Here is a 10645-nt window from a genome sequence, read left to right as displayed (position 1 = left end):
CTTCTGGTCATACCAGCAAAACCTTCTATTCAACACAACTTTGCCATAGCCATCGACTCTCTCTCTTGCTAGGAACCTGGGTGTCATGGTTGATGACCAGCTTCTCTTCACGCACCATGTGGCCTCAGTTGCTCGATCCTGCCGCTTTGCGCTTTACAACATCGGAAAAATTCGACCGTTTCTGACGCAACAGGCCACCCAACTCCTGGTACAAGCTGTGGTAATCTCACGCCTCGACTACTGCAATGCCGTACTAATTGGCCTCCCGGCCTGCGTAGTAAAACCACTACAGATGATTCAGAATGCAGCAGCACGTTTGGTCTTCAACCAACCAAAACGGGCACATGTCACTCCGCTGCTCATTGAGCTCCACTGGCTACCAGTTGATGCTCGCATCAAATTCAAAGCGCTTACAATCGCCTACAAGGTGATGACAGAACAGGCTCCTTCCTACCTGCACTCACTCCTGAAGGCTTACCCTACCTCCCGGCCGCTGCGCTCCTCCAATGAACGTCGCCTCGCTTTGCCAAACAAACACTCACACAAAGCAATCCAGACTGTTCTCATACAGAGTTCCCCAATGGTGGAACAAACTACCTTCCACTACCAGATCAGGAGAATCTCTCGCTATCTTTAATAAACTCCTGAAGACAGAGCTCTTCAAAGAGCACTTACTCTCCTAACATCTCTAACAAACTAACTAATTCTAACCTCATCTCCTTCTTCCTCTTCTCTACTCCTCTATCCCATTATTTCCCTCTGACCTCCTTAAGGCCCTATCTATAGATGCTTTATTTTTAACTTCTATTATTTTTGTACTTAACCTCTTCTATTATTTGCACTTCAATATTGTAAGTCGCTTTGGACAAAAGCGTCTGCCAAATGTAATGTAATGTAATGTAAACAATAGCACAATGGCTCCAAAGCCTAAACTGCCTATAAAATAATAAAATAAATCACAAAATGTAATGTCATGATTTATAGTTATAGTTATTTAATTCCAGTTAATCACATATTTATTAGTAAACATTACAAAAACTAAATATACTGTTGATCATAAACTTGTACTTATCTAACAGTAAAAGGACAAATACATGTAACACATGTTATATATAGATGTATGTTATTAGCTATAAGGATCTGTACACATCAATTCTGCTATTCAGCCTATTCTTTAAACATTTATTTAAAATTTCTAAATAGGCTAAATAAATGGTACATAAAAATAAATGGTATGTATTATACATAGAATAAAATAAAGTATTATTTACACAGATGAAGTACCAGAGAAAAGATGAGTATGCATTACACAGAAACCTGTAATAAAAACACATAATACCGTAATAATATTGTATGTGTACAAAGTAAAAAGTAAAGATCAATATGATAAAATAAATATAAACATTATTAAAAGAACAAAAAACAGAAAAATATGTTTATTGTGTATTGTGTAAAGCACAAGTCTGATAAAGTACCAGTCCACTGTAAATAGTGTAGCAGGTGATGGGTCTGTGCATTGTAAACATTCAGTGATGTGTATGTACAGTATAATATGTATGAGTGAATGAATGGGGTAGACTCGGGCAAAGAGTGCATATTATTGCATAGAATACCATGCAGAGAACAAGTCAAAAGTCTGAAGACACCTCTTCTCATGCATTGTGTTTTCTTCTGTTTTATTTACATTTTTTTTACATTGTAAATGTAATATTGAAGACTATATTAAAGCTATACAGGAACACATGCAGAATTATTTTGTTAACAAAAAGTGTTAAACAAACCAGAATAAGTTTTAATACTTTGGATTCTTCTGAGTAGCACATTTATATTTGAGGATAGATCTGCACACTCTTGGTATTTTGATCTCAGTGTTTTTATGAGGTAGAGTCACCTGGAATAGTTTTCTCAGCATCTTAAGGAGGTGCTGAACAAAAGTGAAGCTCCAGCTCATCCCAAATCACCAAATCACCATCTCAGTCGATCAGGTTAATCAGGGGATTGTGGAATACAAACACTTTTTTTTTACTTTTTACTACATAATTCCATATGTGTGCCCTAATTGTTTTCATGCATTTAATATCAATCTACAAAGTAGAAAATAAATTAAATAAAGAAAAACACTGAATGAGGAGAAAACTGACAACTGTAGTAAATACATACACCCAAGTACAAAACACCACATTGCTTCACATTGACCACATCTACCTACTTCCGCTACAACTACTACTACTTCTGCTACGGCAAATGGTTTCTAATTTATTTTAGGATTGCTGCATAGTTCCAGCAAGACCTGGTGGTTTCAAGGTCTTTCAAGGTGCATCAGTAGGTTCTAAAATTGAACACATGAAAACAGGTGTCAGAAACTGACATTTGAGTGAATCTTCAATTATATACTGCAGCTTGAGAATGAGAGAGAGACCTACATGTCCTGCAAGTGCCAGTAGACACTCACATATTAACACAGGCATAACCAAACTGGGAAGTGTGACAATATTTAATACTATGATGATTTTTTTTTTATTCCAATACACGGTATGCAAAAAAAACAACCGTACATTTCACTATAGACAGTGTTATCATTCCGGTTTAATTGAATAACTCTATACTATGGGACAGTATTTGGACAGCTGTATTTCAAATCTGCCAATGTACTAGTGCATCTTGTTGGCCTACTCCTCCTTCATCCCACCTTCATATTTATCTTCCTCTTAGTTTGGGGGTTTTGAAATTGACTAGATATTGTTTTATATCTCTATTAAGGTTATTTAGGCTAAATTTCTTTCCAATAAAGCAACAACAGCGATGATAACAGGACAATGTTATTCACAACAGGATATGCAATACATGAATTAAATTGATAAAATCACATGAAAAAGTATTAACCGTAGAGTTTGTATAGTCATATGCAGCCAAAAATCAAAAGGTAAAGTAAAATTGCTGTAAATGTAATACTTGTGTAGTGTAATGGCTTGTTACAACATAAATGTATCTTTTAAAGGAAATCAAATGGGAAGTGCTGTTTGTTCTGTGCAATAACTGACACCATACCCTCAGTGCTGAAACTGTATAAAAGGCTGATAGAGCTCAGAGCACTGAGGAGCTCTGCTTTAGGAAGCAAAATGAGAACCCTGCTGGTTTTGGCATCTCTGGTTGTTGCTGTTTTCGGCAGAAAATCTTTTGAAGGGTATGTGTTCAAATTACTTTTCAGACATCTGTGCAGTAATACACACATATTTCTATGTACTGTGGACTTTTATTACAGTAATATGAAAAAACAAAAAGTTTGGGAACCCCCATGATGATGAAGAAGTGAAATGAATATAGGAGTTTATAGGATTTACAGAAAGTGTGCAAAAACTTTTTTAAACAAATTAGGCAGATGAAAAACATTTTGGCACCCAAACTATTTAGTGCACTTTACACAAGGAGAGGATGTGTGGGAGAGTAATGCAGAAGAAGCCTTTTCTGAGCACACGCCACAAACAGCGTCTCTTATGGTGTGCTAAAGCACATTTGGACAAGCCAGCTTCACTTTGGAATAGGTGCTGTGGACTGACAGCAGGTACTGGGAATCTTGTTAAAGTTGAGGGTCGCATGGAGTTCAGTCAATATCAGCAGATTCTTGAGAAAAAGGTTGAGGTTGTGCCGGGGCTGGATACTTCAACAAGACAACGACTCTAAACACTAAACACTAAACTCTGCTCAAAATCTACTAAAGCATTCATGCAGAGGAACAAGTACAATGTTCTGTAATGATCATCTCAGTCCCCAGACCTGAATATTATTTCAAATCTGTGGTGTGATTTAAAGTGGGCTGTTCATGCTCAGAAACCATCAAACCTGACTGAACTGGAGATTTTTGTAAAGAAGAATGATCCAAATTACCTTCAACCAGAAGCCAGACTCTTATTGGAAGCTATAGGAAGCGTGTAGAGGCTGTTATTTCTGCAAAAGGAGGATCTACTAAATATTGATGTAATTTCTTTGTTTGGGTGCTGAAATTTACGCATCTGCCTAATTTTGTTTAAAGAATTATTGCACACGTTCTGTAAATCCTATAAACTGAATTTCACTTTTCAAAAATCACTGTGTTTATCTGCTATATGATATATTTAACTGAAATTGCTGATTCAAACAACCAATGATTTATAAAAGAAAATTATGAAAATGATCAGGGGTGCCCAAACTTGTTCATACCACTGTAGTTGATAAACATGACGTTCACAGACACCAGGTCCTGCGGATCACTGCTGAAGATGATTTACAGATCAATCTCCTAAAGAACTTGACTCAGCTGGCATATCTAAAGGTAAAAATCTTTTACATTTTTTATTTTACAGCGTTTAAAAATGATTAAACACTATTACATAAAGGAAGATCTAGTAGTGTGGGTGCAGTAAACGTACTGGGTGCAGTGTGGGTGCAGTAATCTGTCTGTTTATCTGTGTGCAGCTGGACTTCTGGAGGGAGCCCATTCACGAGTCTCTGCCTGTCGATGTTTCTGTTCCCTCAACCAGTCTACAGACCCTCAAGAGTTTCCTGAAAAACAACAATATTCTTTATACAATTATGATCCACAATATTCAGGTTATAATTATGAGCAGAAGCACCAATATCAATATTTGTACTGAGACTTGCACATAGTACTGCTATCAGCAATAGAGAGCACTGATTCCAGGAATGAGTTAGTAATGTTCATGTGTTCCATTAGATAACACTTGATTGAAGTCAGTAGTGCTGTGGGATTATCCTGACTCCTTACTTGCATGGATCACTGCATTTATTTTTAACAAAAAAGTAACTTATTTGAGATATAACACACTGTGTTTACCAAAATACAAAAACATTTAAAAATGGGATATATAGCCACCTATTAGGTAGTATCAGTACTTGGTATCATCAGATACTGGAAAATCTGGCATCAGATTGTGCACACGATTATTATTATTATTATTTTTTAATTAAAACATATTCGATGACCTCAGAATTATGAAAGAAAATACATTTTAATCTGATTACAGAAGTTCTGGCCTGCCACCGCACAAGTTCTTCTAAATTCAAAATAACTAAATGCATTAACAAATACAGGTAATTTTAGCTTTCTTTTCCCCGTAGGATCTTCTGGACGAGGAACAGCGGGAGATGAATAGATCTCGTGCTTTTCAGCCCGGAAGTACTGATGATTATGACTATGCCAACTACCACACCCTGAGTGAGGTTAGAGTTACAATATCTTGACTTGAGTGGATCTTATTAGCGCTTTAATATCTTGACTGTAGGTTGCATATGAGTGTGTAAAGTCATGATTATTTGAATGATGTATGCAATATCAGGCCACAAATATATATATGATTTTATATGTAAAGTGACTAGCTTATGATGTTTGAACGATTGACCTTGCACTGAACATCACTGCTCTGACTTTCAGATCTACAGTTTCATAGACCTGCTGGTGAAGGAGAAACCCAAACTGGTTAGCAAAGTTGTGATTGGCAAAAGCTACGAAGGCCACCCCCTGAACGTTCTGAAAGTAAAATACACTACAGCTTTATACATTGTTCATTTATTTAAATAAATACTTATATACTACTTAATAAAAGAGATATATGACGTGGTCATCCTTTCACTTTTTCCTCACAGTTTAGCACTGGTGCTAACCGCCCTGGAATCTGGATTGACACTGGCATCCACTCCAGAGAATGGGTCACCCAGGCCAGCGGAACCTGGTTCGCCAAAAAGGTTCACTTTATCATTTGATCTTTTACCAACAACACAAACTTTAATACAAATAACAACCTGACGACTGAATCTATTTACAAAGCTGTGTGGCAGTTTGCTCTAATGCAGCTTTATTTGTGTTTCTTTATGTAGATTGCAACTGATTTTGGACGTAATGCTGCTCTTACTGCCATCCTGTTCAAGTTTGACATTTTCCTGGAGATTGTCACCAACCCTGATGGATACGACTACACTCATACAACTGTGAGCTCTTAAACTGCTGAGTAACACACAGGGCCATATATAACAACTCTTACAGCTACACAATCTAATAACTCAATAACGATTCTTTCAAATCTATTACATGAATAGGAGCGCATGTGGCGCAAGACAAGGAAGCCCAATTCTGGGTCTGATTGTGTTGGTGTTGACCCAAACAGAAACTGGGATGCATTTTTTGGAGGTGCAGTATACAGACTCATACACTGGGACCTATTTTGCAGTTGTCTTTATATGTTTATATGTCCAGACAGAAGATCTAAGTGAATAGTAATTTTGTCTTACAGGCCCTGGCTCCAGTAGGGACCCTTGCTCTGAGATCTATCATGGACCTTATGCTCACTCAGAACCTGAGGTCAAGGCCATTGTGGACTTTGTTAAGTCCCATGGTAACCTCAAGGCATTCGTGTCCATCCACAGCTACTCTCAGATGTTGCTTTACCCCTATGGCTACACCAGAACTCCGTGTAAGGACCAGGCTGAACTGGTGAGACCAAATACAAATCTTCTAAATTGCCATATATTTTATTTAAAGAACATCCTAGGATTTAGAAAAAACATAAACACTTTGAAAAAACATGTCTTTATAGGTTGTTGGGACAAATGGTAATGTTATGTAAATGCTCAGAGCCAGTCTGCACTTTCCTGGGGCCCTAAGCAAGAGTCTGATATGGGGCCCCTTCTACCTGAATTCTGTGAGCCATCTAATCTTAGGGTCTAAATCTAAATCTTAGGGTTTCAAAATTTGCAGCTAAAAATTCATGTTCTCATACTATATGGTGTAATGCTCTGATGCAACCTGACTGCTCACACTGTATATCCATACACAGCACATCCAAAAGCAGAAGACCCTGAAAGTGGGGAGACACTCACCTGAGAACGTGATCAGAGGTTTAGGGGAGCTGAGCACCCAACAAACCAAGTCCCACTGTCCCCATTAAAAACAACTATAGACTGCAAAAGAAACAGAAAAAAGATTCCAGGAGAAATAAATGGATCATATGAGAAGAAATTGAATCACTTAGATTCACACCAGACACACTAACTATGTACAGGGGACAGGCCTGTTATTTTAATTTAAAACATCTTTTCAGCAGCTAAGAATATAAAACTGTTGGAGGCACCTTTTTACATATTTATATCAACATATTTCTCTGACATTATTTGCGGGAGCATTATCTGATACACATACAGACAGTACTAGTTTAGCACACTGGCTTTAATATAAATACAGTAACAATATAAAGAGTGCTGTATGATGTTTGTGCACATTATTTGCACAGTGAGGGGAAAACTGCTATATTTTCATTCTTAAATTCTGTGTAAATATCTACTTTGTAAGAGACAAGCAACAATGAAAGAATGTCTAAAAAAGAAAAACGTGCTGCCTTGGCAATTCGTGTGGCAGTTCCCCAGAGCACCTCCAAGAAAGTTCTGTGATTTATTTATATATATTTTTTTATTTTTAGTGTGAAAATACTGTATGTATAAATCAATACTTTCACAAAACAAACTGGTTATTTTAAACCAAAAAAACATAAAGCCAACACAGGTGATCTGAATGGGTGCAACATGCATTGAACTTTTGACCTTATGTTAATTTCCTATTAACTAGAGTGCATTCCTTTGTAACTTAGCATTCGCTCAGCATTGGTTATATATTAGTAATATTACTGTGGAGCAATTTTACCTGCATAAACACCCAGAGACTCACTCAAACGGAAACGACAGTGATAGTGTAGTTGGGGCATCAGGTGATGTTATTAGGTGTGATGAAGGTGCTGACACAGTGCTCATAGTCACTGACCTAGACCAAGAAAGAACAGAGGATGAAGATGAGGGACCAAACAAACATAGCTTGATTAATTTGCTTGATAAAGGAAAAGATGACTAATAGTCAGTGCATGATTTTTAATTAATGTAATGTATTTGAGAAACACATTATTGTTCCTGTACCTTAAAATTATAGAGCACCTCACTGAAAAGTCAAGCTACCCCATAACACCAGCTAAAGAAAATCTCTGCCCCATGCTTCAACAGTAAGATACCTTTACGAGGGGCGACCAGGATTTCAAACAGGTTTGATTTTCTTGCGACTGTAGGATTGCTGATTGGGGGCTGGTGGTGAGGTGGTAATCACTTCTCGTTATGTGTACTACACTTAAACTCAGCGCAATCCCAAAACTTGTTGCTCGAATGAGTACTCGCCCTAAAATGGGCCAAAAATCACACAGTGTACACTCATCATAAAGTGGAACAGGAATTTAAATAAGCAGCTAGACAATAAATACGTAACAGCTGCAGCACTTGTGGAATAGATGAAAAAGAAGCCAATGTTCAGCTGTGTCACTTTAAACTGTGCAGCACTTTTGACCAAGCAACTGTAAAATGTCAAACAATCCAGCTCTGTAAATGTTCAATGGTTCTTCTCTATGTTTGGGATTTGTGTGTTTTTAAAACTTGAAAACCCTGTTATTTTCTCGCAGCATGAAGTTGTGAGACGGGCCGTCATTGCCTTGCAACGCCCGTACAGCACCAAGTACAAATATGGCAGCATCATCAATGTTGTTTGTAAGTAGTGCAGAACTAGAGCTTCTTTTAAATGCTGTGAACAATATCAAAAAGAAAATATTTATGTAAGATTAAATTACAAACATGTCACATAATGGTAATATGCTGGTGCTGAGATGGCCCATTCTGTTCTATAGCATTAATTATCTTGTTAAAGAAATCAGTGTATAATTTTAACACATAGGAAGCTGATTTCTGCAGGATATCTGTTCTTCTGTAATTAGCCTTTCACTATAATAATATTTTTAATCATATTTCTCAGACGAGGCTAGTGGAGGCAGCATAGACTGGACATACAACCAGGGCATCAAGTACTCCTACACCTTTGAGCTGAGAGATACTGGTCTCTATGGGTTCCTCCTGCCTGCTAATCAGATCATCCCCACCGCTGAGGAGACATGGCTGGCCCTCATGACCATCATGCAGCACACCAAGAACAACCCCTACTGAAGCAGCAGCCGGGTTCAGTTAATACTGGACCTAAAGGTGCATGATATAAAGTAATATGTGTTTACGAGGTTTTATTAAAGTGAATGGCTCTCTGAGATGTCCAATTGTTTTGGAAAGAAATCATTACAAATAAACGCAGCAGAAGGCAAAAAGAAACTTACTGGACTACATTGCTTCACATTAACCGCTTCCACTTCCACAGCAGAGTTACAACAAATTGTGTTCACATTTCTTTCGAATGTTTTCGCAACCAGCAACAAATCACAGCACAGAGGCCTTCATATTGTTCAACTGCACTTGTTGTTTGATCAGTTTCCCAGCTCAAGTTTGGATGACCTGTATGCCAGTAAACAGTGTATTCTGAGGACTCACAACTAAATACGACCACCCTGCTAAAAAATCCAGCTCAAGGTCAACTGGTCATCCAGGAAAACATACTATATGCTGGTAGGCTAGCTCATTAACTAGATTTTAAAATGGTTCTAATGGAGAATGGTACACTATTAAGTACTACAGACTTCAGTAAAATTCAGTACTGTGTTATGTAGTTATTACAAAAATCAGTGGAAAGTTCTTAGAGTGAAAGACAGAACAGGAGCAGTGTGCTCTTTAGAAGATCAGCGTGATCTTTTGATTCACTCAATGATGAGCAGCTTCATTAAACCCGGTAACAGTGCAGAGCATCTACCTCTCTCGCAGTGATAATGTGGTTTTGGAATGATTCCTAATATTTTTTATAATACTAATGAGTAATACATAAAAATGTATCAGAGTAAAAGTATTAAATTAATCCAAAATATGTAGTGAAGAAAAAGTGAAAGTAGGATAAAATAATACTCTAGTAGATGGAGCATTTTAAGACCTAAGTACAGTGAAGTTTTACTTCCTTACCATACATCTTTTTACACTATATTGCCAAAAGTTTCGCTCACACATACAAATCATTAAAATCAGGTTTCAATCACTTCCAATGCCAAAGCTGTATAATATCAAGCACCTAGGCATGCCGATTGCGTCCCAGTGGCAGAGAGAGGGCTGTACGAAGAACGGGGTACAATATGAGGGCATTTCAAAGAGGACGTGAAAACTGAAACATGAATAGATAGAATAGATTGCATTAGATGCAATTAGTTATCTTTGTGCCAAACGGCTTTTGGGAATTCCAACATGCAAAGTAGAGAATTAGTGCTCTTTATATTCTTTAACATTAGAAAAAAATAAAAATATGAAAATGTATTCTGAATTGTGACTTTACCTTTGAAAATGATGTTGATAATGTCAGGGTTTGTACAGTTATGAAAAATCTGGAAAGGTCATGGAATTTGAAAATAGCAATTTCCAGGCCTTGGAAAAATAAAAATACACTGCATAGTGTTTGGGCAAATCCATCACATCACTACGCTTTAGCTAAGTGGCTCTGTGGGTCCTACTCAGACTGGAGTTTCAGTTTGACTTTAACTGTAAATTCGCTCAGTTAGAGAATGCTGATGTTTTAAAGAACTTGATAATAACAATTTGCCAGGAAGGTATGGAAAGGTCATGAAAATGTGTTGGTTAAGTGTATGAAACAGCATGTGCATTAAGCAATCATCATCACTATATCAGTAACATAGGAACATTTTAATTC

General features: G+C 37.3%; 1 protein-coding gene across 1 annotated transcript; it reads left to right on the top strand.

Moving 5' to 3' along the window:
* The first annotated feature begins 3099 nt into the window (after positions 1-3099).
* On the top strand, positions 3100-9174 carry LOC111195717 (carboxypeptidase A1). The gene is made up of 11 exons (XM_022683572.2): positions 3100-3184; positions 4228-4309; positions 4453-4587; positions 5116-5217; positions 5429-5530; positions 5641-5739; positions 5872-5982; positions 6091-6181; positions 6285-6484; positions 8484-8568; positions 8831-9174. Exons 1-11 carry the CDS (start codon positions 3120-3122, stop codon positions 9016-9018), a joined length of 1260 nt encoding a protein of 419 aa, XP_022539293.2. The 5' UTR covers positions 3100-3119; the 3' UTR covers positions 9019-9174.
* Positions 9175-10645: the final 1471 nt, after the last annotated feature.

Source organism: Astyanax mexicanus, chromosome 10, assembly GCF_023375975.1.
Source record: "Astyanax mexicanus isolate ESR-SI-001 chromosome 10, AstMex3_surface, whole genome shotgun sequence".
Taxonomy (NCBI): Eukaryota; Metazoa; Chordata; class Actinopteri; order Characiformes; family Acestrorhamphidae; genus Astyanax; species Astyanax mexicanus.
The sequence above is the reverse complement of the archived record's forward strand: the minus strand, read 5'-3'. Positions and strand labels throughout refer to the sequence as shown.